This window comes from Giraffa tippelskirchi, chromosome 2 (genome assembly GCF_054371585.1).
Source record: "Giraffa tippelskirchi isolate mGirTip1 chromosome 2, T2T-mGirTip1v1.2.pri, whole genome shotgun sequence".
Lineage (NCBI taxonomy): Eukaryota > Metazoa > Chordata > Mammalia > Artiodactyla > Giraffidae > Giraffa > Giraffa tippelskirchi.
The window spans coordinates 68926715-68948581 of NC_137276.1; the positions used below are offsets into that span (position 1 = coordinate 68926715).

The 21867-nt window shown below is 35.9% G+C and overlaps 1 protein-coding gene across 8 annotated transcripts in view; it reads left to right on the forward strand.

Annotated features, from left to right (window-relative positions):
* Positions 1-21867, forward strand: part of CTNNA3 (catenin alpha 3) — a 1864976-nt gene that overhangs the window by 566483 nt on the left and 1276626 nt on the right. Inside the window, exon 11 of one of the 8 annotated variants that reach the window (XM_081568954.1) lies at positions 6403-6774. The exons of the other annotated variants lie outside the window; for them this stretch is intronic. Coding sequence (XP_081425080.1) covers positions 6403-6498 — 96 coding nt within the window. The 3' untranslated portion in view covers positions 6499-6774. Of the gene's footprint in view, positions 1-6402; positions 6775-21867 lie in introns of those variants that run through there. 8 annotated transcript variants of the gene reach the window in all.

The following is a 21867-nucleotide window of genomic DNA, read 5'->3' on the forward strand; positions in this document are numbered from 1 at the left end:
TAGAGATTATCATATTAATACTTATCTGACTTTCTGAAATAAGTTAGAAAAAGACAAGTATCATCTGATATCACTTGTGCATGGAACCTAAAATATGACAAAAATGAACTTACCTATGAAACAGAAACAGACTCACAGACATGGTAAACCAATTTATGGTTACCAAAGCGGAACGGGATTGGGGGAGGGATAAATTGGAGTTTGGGATTAGCAGATACAAACTACTATATATAGGACATATAAACAAGAAGCTCCTACTATATAGCACAGGGAACTATATTCAATATCCTGTAATAAACCATACTATTAGGTTGGTACAAAAGTAATTGTGGTTTTGGACTGTGAATTTTAAATCATTATAACTAGACTCAAACACATCTTTATTAATCAAAATAGGAACTATTACAATCACATTTTTGCCAAGGAGAAATAAGTTTGTTTATTCTTGAAGCATAAACATTCATGCTTTAGGATTTGATGAACTCTTGGAAAGCATTTTCTGCCTCTTGCAGGTTGTGGATTCATTTTCCCTGCAAAAATAGTCAAGATGCTTGAAGAAGTGGTAATCGGTAGATGAGAGGTCAGGTGAATATGGCGTAGGAGGCAATACTTCATAGCCCAAATTTGTTCAACTTTTGAAGTGTTGGTTGCGTGATATGTGGTCAGGTGTTGTCATGGAGAAGCATTGGGCCCTTTCTATTGACCAATGCTGGCTGCAGGCATTGCAGTTTTCAGTGCATCTCATTGATTTGCTGAACATACTTCTCAGATGTAATGGTTTTACCAGGATTCAGAAAGCTGTAGTGTATCAGATGGCCAGCAGACCATCAAACAGTGACCATAATCTTTTTTTGGTGTAAGTTTGGCTTTGGAAAATGCTTTGCAGCTTCTTTTTGGTCCAGCCACTGTGCTGGTCATTGCCAGTTGTTGTATAAAATCCACTTTTGGTGGCATGTTACAATTGATCGGGAAATGGTTTGTTGTGTAGAATAAGAGAAGACAACACTTCAAAATGATGATTTTTTAAAATTTTCATTCAGCTTATGAGGCACCCACTTATTGAGCTTTTTCACATCTTCAATTTGTTTCAAAGGCTGAATGACTGTAGAATGGTCCACATTGAGTTCTTTGGCAACTTTTTATGTAGTTGTAAAGGATCAGCTTCGATAATTGCTCTCAATTGGTCATTGTCAACTTCCAATGGCTGGCCCCTACGTGCTTCATCTACGAGTCTCTCATCTCCTCTGCAAAACTTCTTGAACTACTACTGCACTGTATGTTCATTAGCAGTTCCTGGGCCAAATGCATTGTTCATGTTGTGAGTTGTCTCAGGGCTGCTTTACAACCCATTTTGAATTCAAATAAGAAAATCATTCAAATCTGCTTTTTGTCTAACATAATTGTCCTAGTCTAAAATAAATATAAAATAAAAAATAGCAAGTAATGTCACTAGCAAAATAATCATAAAACAAGAAATGAGCATGAAAATGATGTATAACATAACCACATTTATTTAAGAATGTATTCCAATATCAAATGGCAAAGTTCAACAATGCAAAAACTGCAATTACTATTGCAGCAACCTAAGAGAAAAGCCTATGAAAAGAAATATGTGTGTATGAGTATAACTGAATCACTTGTTGTACACCAGAAACTAATACAAGTATTGTAAGTTAATTATACTTCAATGAGAAAGAAAATGGTGTCTTGTTAGCAAATGAAAGATTAAAGAGATTCTATTTCTATTGTTAAAGCCAGAAGTGAAATGAAATATGTGTGGTCTGTGTGTGCTCAGTCACGTTTGCCTCTTTGCCACCCCCTGGACTGTAGCCTGCCAGGCTCTTATGACCATGAGATTTCCAAGGCAAGAATATCAGAGTGAGCTGCCATTTCTTCCTCCAGGGGATCTGCTCAACCCAGGCATCAAACCAGCATCTCCTGCACTGGCAAGCCTATTCTGTACCCCTGAGCCACTTGGGAAGCAAAATGAAATGCAGATATTCACAATTAATTCATAGTAATAATTCTAGAATTTTGAATTTGACAGAATGGGGGTTAAAAAGATCATTGTAGTCAGAGAAACTTGGGTCTAAATTCCAACTCTAATATTTACTTTCTTATGCCCTAAAGCAAGTTTCTGAACCTTTCTGAAATTTAACATTCTAATATTAAATAAGGAATAATAAAATTAACTGGTCAGATTGTTTTGGTCAAGATCTAAGCTAAAGAATGTGAAACTTATTTTCAATCCTAGTTGCCCATTATGATCACCTAGAGAGCCTTAATAAATTCTTAAGCCAAGGCTTCATCTCTGACCAATTAAATCACAATCTCTTGGGGCAGCACTCAGGCATTAGAAAGTTTTAAAAAATGTCCCTGGGAGATTTTCTTGTGTAGCCAGAATGAAAACTGCTGATATAAAAGTATGAGAACAGTGCCTTGCTTATGGTAGACATATAAATATTAGTTCCATTTTCTTCCTTTTATAACCTAGTTGCCTTCAATTTATATAAAAATTATCCTTCCTGAAAAGATATATAGAAAGTTTAGATAGGAAAGGATATAATAATTCCTATTGACACAGTATAATAAATGAAAGATATTTTATAGAAAAGTATAAGTAGCCTATTCTCTTTAGGCTTAAATGTTGAAATTTAATTTAGCTAATCATATCATATATCAACAGAAAGTTAATTAAAAACGTAATTATAATTGTGGGAAGCATAGATGAATATGAGCATTAATTATTCATGTGACAATGCTTAAGTTTTATGATAAATGCATTTAGAATTAGTTGTTATTTCTTCATCCTGCACCTTGTGAGATCTTAGTTCCCCTATCAGGGATTGAACCTGTGCTTCTCACAGTGGAAGCACAGAGTCCTAACCAATGGCCTGCCAGGGAATTCCCAATTTATCATTTCTTAAGTGGCCAGCTTTATCATTTCATCAAATTGCATTATGAAAAGGACCTCCTTATTGTTCACAAATTACGACACTAAAAGTGATACATAGTTTCCCTAGTTTATTTCTAGCAATGATATTATCCTTCTTTCAATATAATATGCTCATAAACCTCAGATCAACTTTGACTCATTTTTCTCATATTTCTCAAATACAATCAATTATTAAATTCTGTAGTTTCTTCTTGTTACAGATGAAATCCAGTATTTGTTGAGTTTGAATATATGTAGACCTTGTCTTTCAGTGCGATTTGTCTTGGAGCCATTAGATCTAAGAGGTGGAAAATGAGGCCAAAGTAGTCTCAGGTCCATTCCCTGCCTCCATTTCAAAGAGCAGCTCTGCTTTTAGTCATGTTAGGTTCTTTGTATATGTGTTCTATGTATGTGTCATATAATAGGGTTCATTTGAAAAAAAGATTCCTCTGCTAAAAGGAAAGTTTGACAAACACCAATTCAGACTAGAGTATATCACAATGAGAAGGAAAAAAATTATGTCAACAAGTAGCTTCAGACTAAGAAATTTTCTTTGACAAGAAAATATCTTAAATAATTTGGGTGACAATGCAGTGAGCAGGAGATAAAGCACAAAAGAGAAAGCTAAACTGGTCTCTGCCGTTTGCGGGAGAGCAGAGGAGGGGATAAAGGGTTTCCAAGAAGAACAGAGGGACAGAAGGGGATGGCATAGTCATGTGGGTAGAATGGCTCAAATTCCTTTTAAGAATGAAAATTTTTAATGAATAATCTTAAATTTTCATTCTATGATTAACTTTTCCCCTCAAGCCTTCAATAAAGTTTACTAAACACCAAGTTTTATTTTGTGTGGATCGTGGAAAAGGACCGATTTTGACATATGGGTCCTGCTCTGCAGAATGCTGTGATAATCCATAAACTGACCTGTTTTAATAGGAGTGGGAACTAAAATATATGCTTGAGCATATAAGCCTCTAGTGATTTGTAGAGACCACGGGAAGAGCCCCTACTTTATATGTCATGGAAAGAGAGTTTGAACTGCTTATTATCTAGACTGAAAAGGGAAGGGCAGCTCTGATTGGTGAGCTACAGGATACATCAGGAAGATGAAGCTTGTTTTATTGTTGATAATCTGAAAAAAGTCATTTTTTGTTTATAAACCTCCTTAAAGTGTTCACTTTTACACTTTTCTATGTGGTATTTGGTATCATGGATGGGTCATAACTTTTCCCCTTGCTTTCTGAAATAATAAAGGAATAAAATCTATTACCTTATTTTTATTTGGTTCACCAAAAGGTCACACTGTGATGAAAAATTTGATGTTATAATTATTTTGTGGGGTTCTACATACTCAGATAAAATTTAAACAAGACAAATGACATTTGAGGATTCTTTCTACGGCTGTGTATTCCTAGTTGAGTTATTTTGGGGAAGATATCCAAAGGAAGACCTTTTTCCTTGCTTTGTCTAGGCAGTAGAAATACTAGAAAAGCAAGCCGTATCAGCAATATGGTGCTGAAAACATAGAAAAATGTCATTTGAAAAGTATTTGTGTCTTGAAGACAGATTTGGGAGTTAGCCATCTGCGTATCATAGAAAAAAATTCCATTAGATATTGAAGAAAATTTCTTGAAATTGTTTGTAGAGCTGAAACCTGGGATGGGGAGATACTTGTTGCCACCCGTTTATGAAATAGAAGAAATAAGGTTAGCCTTGCAGAGCGAAAATGAATTTCAAGTAAATCTTTATTCTTCTCTTCATAAAAATCTTGGCTTCTCTCATGGCTCAGCTGGTAAAGGATCCACCTGCAATGTGGGAGACTTGGCTTCCATCCCTGGGTTGGGAAGATCCCCTGGAGAAGGGAAAGGCTACCCACTACAGTATTCTGGCCTGGAGAATTCCGTGGACTGTACAGTCCATTGGGTCTCAAACATGATGAGCAACTTTCATTTTCCCTTTTTCATATAAAACTTACAATAAGGTTGATAAATCTGCTGAATATGATGTGTTGTTTGGCCTCTTTACATCTCCCTGTAACACAGTGCATGCAGATAATGGAATCTGTCCATAGCCTTATTGCCCTATTTATCACTGACTTTAAGCTAGTAAAGTCTCACAAATTTTGCATAACCTAGCATCATTTAAAAGAGAATGGTCTGATGGTTGTTGAATACACTTACTGATCTCAATCCTGATATTGCTGAGAATCTTCTTGACTCTTTCTTCTAGCTTAGAATCTCAAATTTGTAACTGCTTAGTAATTGAATTAGTTCTCCTTTAGGCATTCTCCAAGGTAATTACTAACATGATCTTTGCAGTGTGAGGGAAAATTTCATTAAAGTGGAGATGAAAGTCATTTTTTCCTCAAATAAATAAGTTACTTAGTATTTAAGCAAATAGCCAAGATAAAGTCATATTCTGATTAAAATTAGCATTGCTGTATATTCTGATTCATTTATATTCATTTTCTAAATACAGTTAATCTCTTGAGTACATTGAAGTTTTAAAGTGAATTTATTTCAGACAAATTAAATGCAGACATTCAAGAATCTTATATTTGAAGTTTTCAAATCAAAACTCCATGGAACTTCTAAATATACTTCTTAGACATTTATAAAATTAGCTCATTGGAAAAAGATTGCTTACTATTCAAAATTTAGGTATTAAAAATAATTTTGTCCTGAGATTAAGTAAGATTAAACACTGGCAATATATTATTCAGATGCATAATTGATCTTGAATAAATTGATCTTTGTTAACTTTTCTATACTCAACGTTTTTGATAAGGGCTATAGGGGCTTCACAGATGGTGCGAGTGGTAAAGAACCCGCTTGCCAATGTAGGAGATGTAAGAGATGCTGGTTCAATCCCTGGGTTGGAAAGCTTCTCTGGAGAAGGAAATGGCAACCCACTTCAGTATTCTTGCCTAGAGAATCCCATGGACAGAGGAGCCTGGTGGGTTACAGTCTATAGGGTTGCAAAGAGTTGGACATGACTGAAGTGACTTAGCACATTCCAATAATTTGGTTTAGTGAAGCCATTGTGAATAAATGTGCAATGAAATATTCTGATATATACAGTTTGTGGATAATGCCAATGATTTATTAAAATTCTAAGTGAAAATGCTTTGTTATTTGTTGTTTCCCGATTCTCAAACTCCAAAAAATATTATGAAAATGTCATAGTGTGTTGATAGCATATTACACCAAAAAAGGAGTTAGGAAGTTTTTTCATGGGCAGGATCTACATTCTCTCAATATTAACTATGGGGCCAGGCAATGTGCCGGGCATTTTACACACCTTCATTTATTTAATATTCACAGAAAAGTCTCAGACTGTAGCATTACTGTGTGATGTTAGGCAAATTACTTACCATCTTCACATGCAAATCAGTTGTATTTCAATAGGAGATTATTAGTTCTTAACTTAGAAATTTCATATTACTGTCTTTCTTTTGACTTTCCATTCAGATTGTTCTCCCATTCATGGCTGAGGAAGAAAAGAGTTTTACTTTCGAGCTAAAACTAGTACCTTGTAGCAGATCAGTGACAGCTCACCAAGTATAACCATGTGGAGAATACATGTGAGCATCCTGATAACCAGCGAGGAATCTGGAAATACTGTATGGATTTTGCATTGGGTATTTTCCTTGAAAAGCAAGTTTTAAGCCAGGACCGTGATTGTCTTGCTTCTCATGTTACCTATATGTTAGATATGGCCATAGTGGGGAGCTGGATTAGGATTTGATTTAGCCATAAGTACAATTTACCCTTTAAAGAATAAATTTAAGCTTCATTTTTTCAGTATTCAATATGCTGAAAATTGGAGGATTCAAAATGTGAGACATGGGAAATTTTACTTAAAAGTATAAACTATTTATCACAAACCCAGTTCTTATAGCTCTGATAGAAGTCCTATCTGGAATTGGCCCATTTCTTGGCAATAACGCTTACTGCAAGCTTTATTACAAACTACCCATAAGTTTTTACTTTGTTGGAGCACTTTAATCTTTACCCAGAAGATTTTTGCTTGGAGTGATATTAGATATCATATCAAAGGAGAGTACAGTGCTTTGGATGAGGAAATCTTGACATGGTGTGTTTGTCAGTAAATGTGTCTTATCTGAATATTATTTCTTTATCCTTATTGGATGTTAGAGATTTTTCTTAAGACGGAATTACGGTGACGATGAGCATGCATTTTTAGGCAAGCTAGAATTAGAACTGGGGGAATCAAAGTCATTTTATCAAGGCCCTATCTAATAGAGAGAAATGCATGCTTTTACCTGCTCCAAGTTATCCCAGGTTTTTAAACGATCATATTACTCCTATGCATGTTACACTAGAGGTAGAGAGCCAAATTTTTCCTGGTGTACTGTCTTGGACACCCACTGGAGAAGCATATTAGTTCATGTAGGACCTTAGAGAGGATTCTTGCTCTTCAGGAAACAAAATATTCCCGTCCTAAAGTCAGGTTTATTTTTAGGAAGATGACTGAGTGGAATGAAAATGTTAGTTCATAAGCTCTGGATACAATGTATGTGAGGATTTTTGTGTTTATGTATGTTCTGAAACCAATTTTTCCCCAGTAGGATTTCTCTCATTTTGCTGGTTTATAGACAGCCTTCTCAATCCTGTTTTCTACTCCTTGTCATGTCACTGAATTGTATGATTTTCTGTTACTCTTTTGTTTGCTCATGTGTCAGTAATTTTATATTGAAAAGAGTTCAGTTTGTGTGTAGTACTTACGATTCTTACAGATTTCTATGAAAAATTTTTCCTAGTCTCCCCAGCTCTTTTAATCAATAAACCACTACTGAGTATTCTTAAGTTTCCAAAAAGTATTAGTAAGAGAATTGAAACTAAGTTTATTTGCTGTTACTCACTGCTTTGCATATGATGGGAAATATATGGCTCTCTGAAAATTCCTTTTTTTCCATAAAAATACTGGAGAAAATTTTGGTTGAATCTTCCACATTCTGGGACCTTTTTGCACATATGGCTTAGTAGGAGTCTTCCATCTCCTTCCCCAGTGACAAGAGTTAATGTAGAATAATATTTAAATTTACTAGTAAAAATTCAGTTTGAAATGAGGCAGTGTACCAGTCCATTGGTAAAGCTAAGATTAGAATATATCACATTGTAGCTAAACTCTGTGACCATTTCTGTTCTTGATTTTTGATTTCCTTAACTCAAAATATTTCCTGTAGCAACCCAAGTGTATTGTAGGGATGTAGACTTTAGGGAACTCCCAGAATTCCCTGGCTTCTAAGAATTAATATATGGAATTCTAAAGAATTCTGGGTGTCTACATTACATTTTACATTATTAAATAATTACCTTTTAAAAATAATGGAGTACAAGCTAACAAAATAAGTTGTTATCTTGTATTGGATTTTTCCATTGTAAATATCTTTAAATCTTTCAACAAATTATTAGTTTCACTGTTAGTTGAAGTCACATGTTCAGCTGGTAATATTTTCTTGAATTCATTGTTTGAATTTAGTGGATTTTTATTGGTTTAACAGTTACCGTGAATTACTTGGCTGTGTGAGGATTTTTTTTTTTTCCTTTTTGTCTTTGCTTTAGCAGCACTACCTTTTTGTTCCTGTGCCTCTGAACAATAGGAGAAAATGAACAGCTCCTTTGTTCTGTGGTAGGATATGAATGTCCCCTCCTTTGACATCTGTTCTTCCTTACTCTTTCCCATATCACAGAATGGCACCTTATTCAACAAACAGATGAAAATCTAGGATTGATCCTTTGAGGCTTCTATTTCCTTTATCCCACATTAAGATTTCATTAAATCCTGAGGGCTCTGACAACAGAATATATCTCAAGGGCTTACTTGCCTCCTTCTGTACCACTACCACCCTAATCTAAGCCACCATCATCTCTTGACAGTTCTACTGAAATAGCCTTCTAACTGGTCTCTCTACTTTTGTTTTTGTTTTCCATTCAGTAACAGAATTAATCTTTTCAGTCTACCAGATTGTGTCCTGTTTAAGACATTCTAGTGATTTCCCAGGGCACACAGAATAAACTCAAAATTCCCTATTGAGGTTTACAAGGCCCTGTATAAGGTGGCCCCACTGATCTATTTTAAAACATCTAACAGCACTAGTTCCCTTTCCAACTCTGTTCCAGCCCCACTGGCAGACTTCGTTTCCTGAGCACCTAAGCCCTTTGCCCTCTTAAGGACTGGACATTAAATCTCATTTCTGGAATGCATAGAATTAGAAATATGCAACTGTGGTGTGGCAAGAACTTCTCTATGAGGTAATAAAGTGGACTCTTGAGGGTTGACATTCCTTCTCCCAAAGCTCCCAAAGTGTAAAAGACAAGAAGCTTACATTTGATGAATTCTTTGCTCTATGTTGACTTAAAACGTTACACATAGGCATCCTCCAAGTGGGAAAAAAACCCAACTATTTGCAACATACTTTTGTTCCATATTTGTACCACTTGTTTGCTTCTTGGGGAGTAAAAGAAAGAAAAGCAGCCTGAAGTTCTGTATACGTCATAATTAACAAGTCTTCAAATGAAGCAGCCTTCAGATCTGGCCTAGTTTTCTTCTTCCTCATTTTCTCACTTCACATTGGCTTTGTCTTGTCATAAATACCATATCCAGAGAGAGGATTTCTCTAGTGCCCAATCCAAAACAATCACTTCATCATTCTGTTCCATCAACCTGCTTTTGACTGTGTGGATCACAACAAACTGTGGAAAATTCTTAAAGAAATGGGAATACCAGACCACCTGACCTGCCTCTTGAGAAATCTGTATGCAGGTCAGGAAGCAGCAGTTAGAACTGGACATGGAACAACAGACTGGTTCCAAATCAGGAAAGGAGTACGTCAAGGCTGTATATTGTCACCCTGCTTGTTTAACTTATATGCAGAGGACATCATGAGAAACGCTGGGCTGGAGAAAGCACAAGTGGGAATCAAGATCGCTGGGAGAAATATCAATAACCTCAGATACGCAGATGACACCACACATAAGGCAGAAAGCGAAGATCTAAAGAGCCTCTTGATGAAGGTGAAAGAGGAGAGTGAAAAAATTGGCTTAAAACTCAACATTCAGGAAACTAAGATCATAGCATCTGGTCCCATCACTTCATGGCAAATATATGGGGAAACAATGGAAACAGTGAGAAACTTTATTTTTGGGGGCTCCAAAATCACTGCAGATGGTGATTGCAGCCATGAAATTAAAAGAAGCTTGCTCCTTGGAAGGAAAGTTATGACCAACCTAGACAGAATATTAAAAAGCAGAGACACTAATTTGCCAACAAAGGGCCGTCTAGTCAAAGCTATGGTTTTTCCAGTAGTTATGTATGGATGTGAGAGTTGGACTATAAAGAAAGCTGAGCACTGAAGAATTGATGCTTTTGACGTGTGGTGTTGGAGAAGACTCTTGAGAGCCCCTTGGACTGCAAGGAGATCCGACCAGTCCATCCTGAAGGAAATCAGTCCTGAATATTCATTGGAAGGACTGATGCTGAAGCTGAAACTCCAATACTTTGGCCACCTGATGTGAAGAGCTGACTCATTAGAAAAGACCCTGATGCTGGGAAAGGTTGAAGGCAAGAGGAGAAGGGGACAACAGAGGATGAGATGTTTGGATTGCATCACTGACTCGACGGACATGAGTTTGAGTAAATTCCAGGAGTTGGGGATGGACAAGGGAGGACTGATGTGCTGCAGTCCATGGGGTTGCAAAGAATTGGACACGACTGAGTGACTGAACTGAAGTGAGCTGATAATACTTATGCATTTGTGATGTTTTTCTTATCTGTCCATTAATTTGGCTAACTATTCCTCCATCCTCCCATCCACTCATCTACTGTCTTCCTTCATTAAAATACAATCTCCAAGGGAGCAGGGACCCATGTGTCTTATTCCTAACACCTAGAACAGTGCATAAAATAAATATTCAGAAAATATTATTGAATGAATTTTTTATTTCAAGAAGTGATTTCAATTGTTGAATAAATTATCTTCCTGAGATATTTAAATTTAAAATATTGAAAAGTTGTAATATTGTTACAATGACATCTCTTTATAGGGGATTCTAAAACTAATGATTGAGTTATGGTTTGTGTTTCCATTTCATATAAACAATTATCCTGTTGAATTTAATTATTTTTGATTGACAAAAGTTTGTCTCCCTGAGGATATATAGTCTTCCTAAATTAGATTTTATGTACACTAAGAATAAAATAAATCAGGTATGAAAGTTTTAAGAGTTTCTGAATGAAACATGAATAAATGTTTCATAGTAGTTGAGAAAGGAAGTAGATGCCTCTATTTTGTAATTGATGCTATATTTGTTACAAGGACAATTTTAGTATTCCATTAAACAGCATAATTACAAAGACTTTTTTGTGTTTTTTAATTTTGACCCAGTTAGAGTGGTCCTTGCAACTACTGTTTCAAGCATGCTTCTAAGTTCCTTACTTACTGATGTTGAATGTTGTGTTTGTGTGACAGTCACTACCTTCAGTGAAAGGAATTTAAAGATATTCAGAAAAGAGATTCTCAAGGAATTCATTGTGGAGCAGAAAGACACACAGATATCTAATAATGATATTATGTGATGTATTTTCTCTGTGCTACAGGCTGAATACTGTGGAAATGTACATGATGAAGTGACAGATTGTGGGATCTTTGGAGACGTCTTCATAGTGAATGTTTGTTTTAATGGTATCTTCACATTTTTATACCACCTGAAGAAAAAATTGGACACTCTTAAAGAATAAAGTATCTTTATGATCCAAGCAAATGTATCTCTACTAGTGGAATTTGGAAGAAGTGATCAATGGATAGATAGTCTGGTAGTTAAATCTTTTCCAAAGTTCTCATCAGAAAGGCCAGTTTCAGATACTTTGTCAGGCCCTAGTAACTTCTTGATGATGTGAACTATCTGTACCCAACTCGTTCTGCTTTTCTTCAGAGGTTAGTGAACAAACAATGGCAATTTAAAAATGCATTTTTCATGCTTACCTTGTTGATATGATATCAGGCTGTAGAGAAGTACTATTGATATCCAAAAGGTTAGTGTACACAGCTCCAGTGTTAGCAAGCTACAAAGAAGAGTTAGTAATGTTTTCACATTTTTGTTTCTCATTTTTCTATGTTGAGGTCAGCTTTGAATCAAACTTGGAATTTCCTGGGGACCAGTGAAAAAGAGAGCCTTATTAAGGAAAAAGAAGAGCAAAACAAAAGAAAAGTACAATTGTAGAGTAAAATATACTCTTTTGATTCAAAAACCCACGACCAGGATACGATGAGGACAAAAATACGTTGCATTTCTCATTTACCTCAATTTATCCTTAAGCTGTTCATTTCCTGCTGTTCTACCCAGCAGGTTCTTTGAAGAGCTATTATTGTGCTTTCACTTTAGAAGCAAAGGATACATTTTGTGCTTTAGTGCAATATGTGTTTGGTTGACAAATACAGCGTCCTTACTTAGTGCTGGTTACTATTTTGAGAGCTTTGCATGTCATTTAATCCTTATACCATTCTATGAGGTAGATACTATTATTATCCAAGGTTTTCAGGTGAGAAGACGGAGGCACAGAGAGGTTGAATAACTATCCAAGCTCACCCAGTGACCTGCTCTAGAACCAGGGTCTCAGATTACCAGGCTCTGTCGCCTTTCAGTGCTGTGTTCACTCTACTTGAGTTGTTTTAGTTTAATGGACTGCAAATTGCAGTTTGAACAAGTAACAATTTGTATATAGATTTTATAATTTGGCAAGGAGAAAAATTTTAATGCAGTAAGAGTTGGAGACACGTAAAAATTATAGTATACATATTTCTACAATTTTCCTAATATAAAATATTTTGTTTAAAATTTGGGGATATGGCCTAGATTGAGCTGGCAAAAGCCCAGGAAAGTCTGATCCATGTAAACACATTTCTTTCAAATCCCACAAATTCTGTGCTTGCCATTGTAAAGAATTACATAATTTGGGAGTCCTAAATGGTTATCAGCTAATCCATTTAAATACTTTTGTTTATTCTCTGAGAGGATTTATGTAAATGCTGTAGCATATGTGGCTATGATACTCATGGGCAGAGTCATCAGTATATTTTTGTCTGAATGTTCATCTATATTGTCAAAGCAAAGAGAATGTGAGTGTGTTTTTTTGTTGTATCTCTTTGCTATTCTCACAGAGATAGGTAAATAGACACAAAATATTCTTCATTAGATCAAAAAGTTAGCACCAAAGATTTCATTATCACTTAAATCTTGTTTTTGATTTCCAAAGGATTATATTCAGAGGAAAAACTCACCAGTGCCATCTATCAGAGAGTTAAAACCCTTCTTTTTTCTCTCATTCAGTTCTGATCAGATCAGTTCAGTCGCTCAGTCGTGTCCAACTCTTTGCCACCCCATGGTCTGCAGCATGCCAGGCTTCCCTGTCCATCACCAACTCCTGAAACTTGCTCAAACTCATGTCCATCGAGTCGGTGATGCCATCCAAACATCTCATCCTCTGTCGTCCCCTACTCCTACTGCCTTAAATCTTTTCCAGCATCAGGGTCTTTTCCACTGAGTCAGTTCTTTGCATCAGGTATCCCAAGTATTGGAGTTTCAGCTTCAGCATCAGTCCTTCCAATGAACACCCAGGACTGATCTCATTTAGGATGGATTGGTTGGATCTCCTTGCAGTCCAAGGGACTCTCACAAGTCTTCTCCAACACCACAGTTCCAAAGCATCAATTCTTCAGTGCTCAGCTTTCTTTATAGTCCAACTCTCACATCCATACATGACTACTGGAAAAACCATAACTTTGACTAGATGGACCTTTGTTGGCAAAGTAGTGTCTCTGCTTTTTAATATTCTGTCTAGGTTGGTCATAACTTTTCTTCCAAGGAGCAAGCATCTTTTAATTTCTTGTCTGCAGTCACCATCAGTGACTGTAGTGATTTTGGAGCCCCCCAAAATAAAGTCTCTCACTAGAAATAGGGTATATTGTGGAAACTCTAGTAAAACTAGAATCCCCTCCAACCTAGTCTTAATGCTAAATCTCAGAAGTGACCTACATTAGCTTCCTAAATTGTCCATATGGTATATGACATGCTAATGTTATATATCCTGGAGACAAAGGAGCCTGGAGAGATGGACCCTGCCTTGCTACTGTAGCCATAGACTTTACTTCACTACTATAATAACTAGATTCCTCTGGATCACTTAGACAATTCTTTTACGCCTGTTAGTTATCAACTGTGAATATTTTAAAAAACTTTGCAATTCACAGAGGGTTATGCACTTAATACAGAGGAGAATAATTAAAGGTTTGCTTTTATTAAGATCTGTTCTTCATCTAATGCTTTTCATCCAAGTTATTTCAGCGTTATTTCAGTGCAGCTTCCAAGCAAGTATTAATGTATGTAAGGTAAGAGACAGGTGCAACTCATGGATCCAGAAGATGATTCAGTACAATAGTCAATAATTCAAATTTGGAACATCTGACAACACTTGATATATATTAGGAAGAGGCTACCCCCCAAACAAAAGATCTTTGAAGTGGCTGGCATTTTTCCAAACCTTAAAGGTAGACTATATCCTCAGTATGTTAAGAATCAAGAACTGCAAATAAATATAAGGTATTTTCTGACTAAACATTTACTTTTTTTTTTTTTTTTTTACATCTGGTAACATTTTCATGTTAGTGTTAATTTAGGATAATAGTAAGTGTGGTGGTGGTGATGGTTTCGTCACTAAATTGTGTCTGACTCTTGTAATCCCATGGACTGTAGCCTGTCAGGCTCTTCTGTCCATGGGATTCTCCAGGCGAGAATACTGGAATGGGTTGCCATTTCTTTCTCAAGAGGATCTTCCCAACCCAGGAATCGAACCTGGGTCTCCTGCATTGCAGGTAGATTCTTTACTGACTGAGCTATGAGGGAAGCCCTAATAGTAAGTATATTTATGGTGAATAATAGTAAATACATTTATGATTGGTATAATATTAAAAATACTCCCAATTTAATTCCCATCTTATTAAGCTTCTTTTCTCCCTCCTCCTCCCTACCCCTTTCCCTCCACCCCAACAAACAACTATGTTGAGTTAACTGAATTGGGACAAAGAAGGATAGGTTATAGAGGAAAGGGAAAGCCCTAGACCTGTGTTTGGCTTATCATGAGGAAGTTCCAATTACCTGAGAAGGGAAAGTACAAGAAAAACATATTCTTTTCTACCTGAAGGATTGTGGGAAGGAAAGAGCCATAGGGAAGACAAGTAGGTCAGGGTACAATTTCTCTTCCTTCCTCCCTGGGGACCTGAACATCAGCCGGAAGTGTGGATTCAGAAATATCCAGATGCGGGTGTGGAATAGCCAAGAATATCAGGGTGTTGGCATGGAATCTTGGAGACACCAGAGGGCGATTACAACATATAGCAAACACAAGTTTTTTGTCACTCTCAATACTGGGTAGTTTTGACCTTCCGATACACAAGGCTTGACCTAAGGAATGGCGAGGAGCAGAACAATGGATAATCCTTGGCAAGTAGATTTGGGAGAATGTGGTCTGAGGAAGGCATCAATAACAAATGAAATAGCTGACAATCTCAGACTAGGGTGAGAAACTACCATTTGGATACCCGAATTTTCATTCAGAAATGCCGACTTTCATCTTGCTCTCCAGCATCAATATAGGCACATTAAACATTTTTATTTTTTAATTTGATCACTCCTGTTTTCCTGATGGCAATTTTCTCTGAAGGAACAATTTGGCATGTTATGAGTGCTTTTGTTATTTGCTGCCATGGGCTACAGTTTATTCTGCCACGGTGGTAATTAGCTAAATGGTACTCCAGTGGTCTAAAGGAATAAACGTGTCTTTGAAGTATTCAAGTTACAAAAAGGAACTGAATTACTAAGAGATGAACATAAATTTTTAAAAAATATTATATTAGAAGTCTCAAATTGATTTCTGTCATGCCAAAGCTCATTTTATTGCTAACAAGAATTTAGAAGTCAGTCATGGGAAGGTTGGTCTGTGCTTGGGAAGACTGAAGCAACTGGCCATAACAATAGGACATGACATTATTGTCAAGAAGGTCTAGAGGTAGGCAACAGGTGGAAGAGGTCTTAATACATTTGCAGGGAATGTCACAGAGGACAGATGGCAGGGAGCCATCCATGGGATCTGGGATTCACTATCAAGACTCCAGTTCTTGGAAATTCTTAAGGAAGGTTAATCTGTTATAGGAACTGGGACACCAGACAGTTATGAGCTAAGACTTAGGATCAAAGATTTAGTTACAAAGATAAAACGCAAGTCCCCTCCCTCCCCCCTGCCCCCACTTTTTTTTTTTTTAAGCTAAGGTAAAAGTTCAGGATGGAACCAAGATGAAAAGTTGGATATTCAATAAGTTTGACTTCCCATGCTTTCCCCAAATAGGGGAAGAAGATTGATTTCAGAATTAGGAGAGGTGTATAGGTGAGCTCTAGAGGCCCAGTTTTTCAAAGTTAAAGGAATCTGGGGAAGGAAGTCAGGAAGTTCAGTATATTTCCTTGTAGAATGTCCCTTTCCTTTTTCATCCGTTTAACAGTGGTATCAAATGAATATTAAATTATTTTCCTTTTGTTTAGCAAATGTTTTTTTTCCATGATTTATATAAAGCTTAATTTTATAATAAATGAATTTTTGCTTTGCAAAATAATTAGTGTGTCTAGTGAAATAAAATGAGTGTACCTTTTGACCCAAGAATTTCACTGTTTGTAACAGAAAAACCAAAAGTGGCTGTATATAATTTCTCTTTCTTACTTGACATATATATATATACTGATGTATGCATAAAACATGCTTTTTATGGACAGAAACTCAGGAAACTATTAAAAACTAATTATTTATCAGGACAGAGAGCTGTGGGGGAGAGGAAACTGTACCTTTAGTTTTACTAACCATGACCATATTCTACTGTTAAAAACAAGCTGTTATCTGAGCAAAGGGATTATGGAATTAGTTTCTTTTTTTCTCCCTCTTACAATCTTTCTCTTTCTGTATATATTTACAATGCCCTAATAAATGATATTTTCCTCCTGATATAGAAACATTTTTAAAATTTTCATAAAGATTAACTTTATATAAGAAGATGAATCTTTCCTTTGCAGAATATAGGCTTTTTTCATAAATCAAGCATATGGAAAATTTGTACCAAGCTATTGCTATAAGTAATACACTGAGTTATCAGCCTCTTATCATTTTTGGTATATTTTATACTTGAAAATACACAGCTATGCAGTTCTTCATTAAATCACCAATTGGCTTGGGGCCTGGGTTTCATATGTCTCTAAAATCTATAAATAAGAAAAAGTGTAAATGTGTTTTAGAATATATAAAATGCTTTTCACTTAATTTGACGTTTTATATAAATTTTATCTGTATTTATAGTCATGACCTCAAATATCCCATAAAAATAGAGAAGAAAAATTAAGACTAAGGCAGCTGCATTCATATTTTTGGTGGATGTTCACATAGAAAGAAAATAGCTGCTTTTGCCCTGAGTCTCAGGCACCAAGTTGGTATCTGTAATTTAGGGCCATTATCAGACTAAAATGTCCCTCACCACGACTGATAAGCTGAACTCAGCAGGTCTTCTCAGCTCTACTCTCTCAGAGGCTGAACTCTGTTCCAAGGGGGCAATTTTGACTTGGTCATGGACATATAATGTGGGTATTACCGTACATGACCACTCTTTCTGGGGATAATAGCACAGCTGGTCTGCCAATTGAACTTAGAAGCATGATGTCAGGTTTATTTTGCTGCCAGCAGTACTGGAAAGCCAAAACTTGCTTTGGCTGGGGAGATGATAGAATAGTAATATTCTGTCATTATATTGCATTTGTTTGTGAAAGCCTTAGGGTGCTTTTGCAAACATTAATTAAGCCTAGCAACGTTCCTCTTAAGCCTGCGTTATCACATGATGTACCTGATGTGCATTTTAAAAATTCTTTTGCAGTAATGTCCAGAGTTGACTTATTAGACTATGGTTAAATGACAGAGCTGACTACAAAAAAATAAGTAGTTTGCATTCTTTTCTCTGGCTCTGATCACCAAATATTCTCTTTGGGATGCCAAGGGAGCATGCCTTACATTGAAGTGATATTACATTTTAAGCTGCTTTAAAGCAGGATTCCTTTTGCATTTTCTTAACTCTTGATCTCTTTCATGAATGATATCACTTTATTTTTCTTTCTATGTTACATCTTTCTTGACATATGGTCAGCACTTCATACAATTAAGTAGGCCTAAAGATGAAATTTCATATATAACAATGCTTCCATGGAAATAGAAAGCATTGTTCATACGTGCTACTCCTGTGGCCTTTCATAAAGGAAACAACAAGATGTTCCCTGTTAACATGGAATATAAAATCAGATAAGACTTAACTCACTCTTAGGATATGTGTTTTTATTACCAAAAAGGGTTTTGTTATGGTATTTTCATAAATATCAGAGTGCTTTTTATTGGACTACATTGACGTCAGAAACTAAATGTGTTTTCTTTTCATACTTTGTAGTTAAACTTTTATAAAATTTGTACTTGTCCTTTTACTGGTCATCTTTTCTTACACAGATAATTAATATATTTGGGTTTAGGATTCTTTTTATTTTGAAAAGTTATTTTGAATTCTATTATATATAGAGATCTGGGTTAAATTCAAATAATTTATTAATATGTCAGTTTAATATAATAATATAAATTGAATGATTTCTTGGTATGCTAGAATGGACTACTAATGTAGCCCATTCTGATCTTAAAACAGAATAAATATGAAATATTTGCAATTTGTCTAAATTTTTAGTTGAGTTTAAATCCTAAAATGTATTATTAACCAAAGTACTCAATAAGATAATTTTAACCATCTTGTAGAGAAGTGGAAGATTACCAGTTTTAAGACATTCTCATCTTATGGCTACTTACAATAGCAGTTTGAATGAACAGGTATAGATACATGCTATATAATATGCCAGAAATAAGGATGGTTTTCAAAGATAAGGAATAAAACATTCCATACTTTCTGCTGTATCTATTTAGTCAGAGTTATTCTAATATATTCTCACTTGGAAGCTTCTAAAAAAATTGTCCAAAGAATTAAAGCACTCTGTAAACTGAGTCTTGAGTGTCTAATGTAGGCTTAGAAATCCCATAATATTCATTAGGAAAAATAAATACATTTTCAGAGATTTCCCTTAGAGTTAAAAAAATTTTCTTTTGTACAAAAGTGTAAGAATTCAATTTTTTCCTGATCTTTAAAGTTCTGTACTGTAATGTTTTATAAACATAATGATTACAACATTCTCTATCCTCTTATTTCAGCATCCACTAATGTAAGAGTTTCATAAGCTTTTACATTTATTATTGTTTTGAACTGAATTCGAATTTGAAACATTGTGAAGAGCCATAATATCAAACTTAAAAATCACATAAATTTATATCCTTTATTTTCATACTCCAGCTTATTCAGTTCAGTTCAGTTCAGTCGCTCAGTCGTGTCTGACTCTCTGCGACCCCATGAATTGCAGCACGCCAGGCCTCCCAGTCCATCACCAACCCCCGGAGTCCACCCAAACCCATGTTCATCGAGTCGGTGATGCCATCCAACCATCTCATCCTCTGTCGTCCCCTTCTCCTCCCGCCCCCAATCTTACCCAGCATTAGGGTCTTTTCCAATGAGTCAACCCTTCGCATGAGGTGGCCAAAGTATTGGAGTTTCAGCTTCAACATCAGACCTTCCAATGAACACCTAGGATTGATCTCTTTTAGGATGGATTGATTGGATCTCCTTGCAGTCCAAGGGACTCTCAAGAGTCTTCTCCAACACCACAGTTCAAAAGCATCAATTCTGCGGCTTATTAGTGTATCTGAAAAATCTGTATGAGCATAATTTTATTATTTCATATTTACATTAAGTACGTATATATCAGCTAAATATATCAAAGCAACCAAAGATCAGTGTCTATCTTTGGCTCCTAAGAAAAGTCATTTAAAAGTGCACTTTCCACTCTATCCCTACAGATAAATAACTTAGGAAATTGAATTTCTATAAAATCTCTAGAATATCCCAGAATGGAAAACACATGGATACTAATAGACAGAACAACATACACAACAGAGTAAATAATAAGGTAGCTAATTTTTATCTGTATTTGATACATTTATGATGACCTAATTTGAGTTAGACGCTCAACCCTGGGAAGATCATCTAAGAAGCTGGCAGTTGATATTTGAACCCTTTGATTTGAAGGAATATTTTCTTCAAATAGGGGGATGAGCAAAAATAATATCTACTATGAATACCTATCATTTAATAAGCATGTATGTGTACTACGTCAGGCATTGTGTTGGGCACTTAATATCCACTTTTTCTAAAGAGGAGAAAAGAAATAAATGTTAAGGCTGATTGAGGAGTATCTAATATACCAGTTTATGTAAGCTATCGGTGCAGACAGCAAAGTTTCAATTCTTTTTCAAAATACTAGGACCTAGGGGTCATTTTAGTTTATAACAAGTTATGATCAAAAAAAGACTATCATTTACAAATATGGTAAGATCTAGTAGAAAGAGTTCCTGAAGAATTATGGATGGAGGTTTGTAACAATGTACAGGAGGCAGTGACCAAAACCATTCCAGAAACAGAAATGCAAGAAGGCAAACTGCTTGTCTGAGGAAGCTTTACAAAGAGCCAAGAAAAAAAAAAAAAAAAAAAAAGAAGCAAAAGGCAAGGGAGAAAGGGAAAGGTATGCCTAACTGAATGCAGAATTCCAGAGAATAGCATGGTGAGGTAAGAATGCCTTCTTAAATGACAATACAAAGAAATAGAGCAAAACAATAGATTGGAAAAGACTAGAGATATCTTCACAAAATTGGAGATTTCAAGGGAACATTTCATCTAAGAATGGGCATGATAAAGGATAGAAATGATAAGAACCTAACAGAAGCAGAAGAGATTAAGAAGAGGTAGCAAGAATACACAGCAAAACTATACAGAAAAGGTCTTAATGAACCAAATAACTATGGCGGTGTGGTCACTCACCAAGAGCCAGATATCCAGGAATGTGAAGTCAAGTGGTCCTTAGGAAGCAATACTACAAACAAAGCTAGTGGGGGTGACGGAATTCCAGCTGAGCTAGTTAAAATCCTAAAGATGATGCAGTTCAAGTGCTTCACTCAATGTGTCAGCTAATTTGGAAAACTCAGCAGTGGCCACTGGTCTGGAAAAGGTCAGTTTTCATTCCAATCCCAAAGAAAGACAATGCCAAAGAATATTCCAACTACCATACAATTGTGTTCATTTCACATGCTAGCAAGGTATAATGCTCAAAATCTTTCAAGATAGGCTTCAGCAGTACCAAGAAGTTCCGGATGTACAAGCTGGATTTAGAAAAGACAGAGGAACCAAAGATCAAATGACCAACATTTGTTGAGTCATGGAAACAGCAAGGGAATTCCAGAAAAACATCTCCTTCTGTTTCATTGACTAAGCTAAATCCTTTGTGTGGATCACAATAAACTATGGAAAATTCTAACAAAGATAGGAGTACCAAACCATCTTACTCCTGAGAAACCATATACGTGTGTTAGAACCAAACATGGAACAACTGAATGGTTCCAAATTGGGAAAGGAGTATGACAAGGCTGTATATTGTCACTCTGATTATTTAACTTCTATGCGGAGTACATCATGTGAAATTGCAGACTGGATGAATCCATGCTGGAATCAAGATTGCCAGGAGAAATATCAACAATTTCAGATATGCAGATGATACCACTTTAATGGCAGAAAGGGAAGAATTCAGGAGCCTCTTTAAGGGGGTGAAAGATGAGAGTGAAAATGTTGATTGAAACTCAACATTATAAAAACTCAGATCCTGGCATCTGTTCCCATCACTTCATGGCAAATAGAAGGG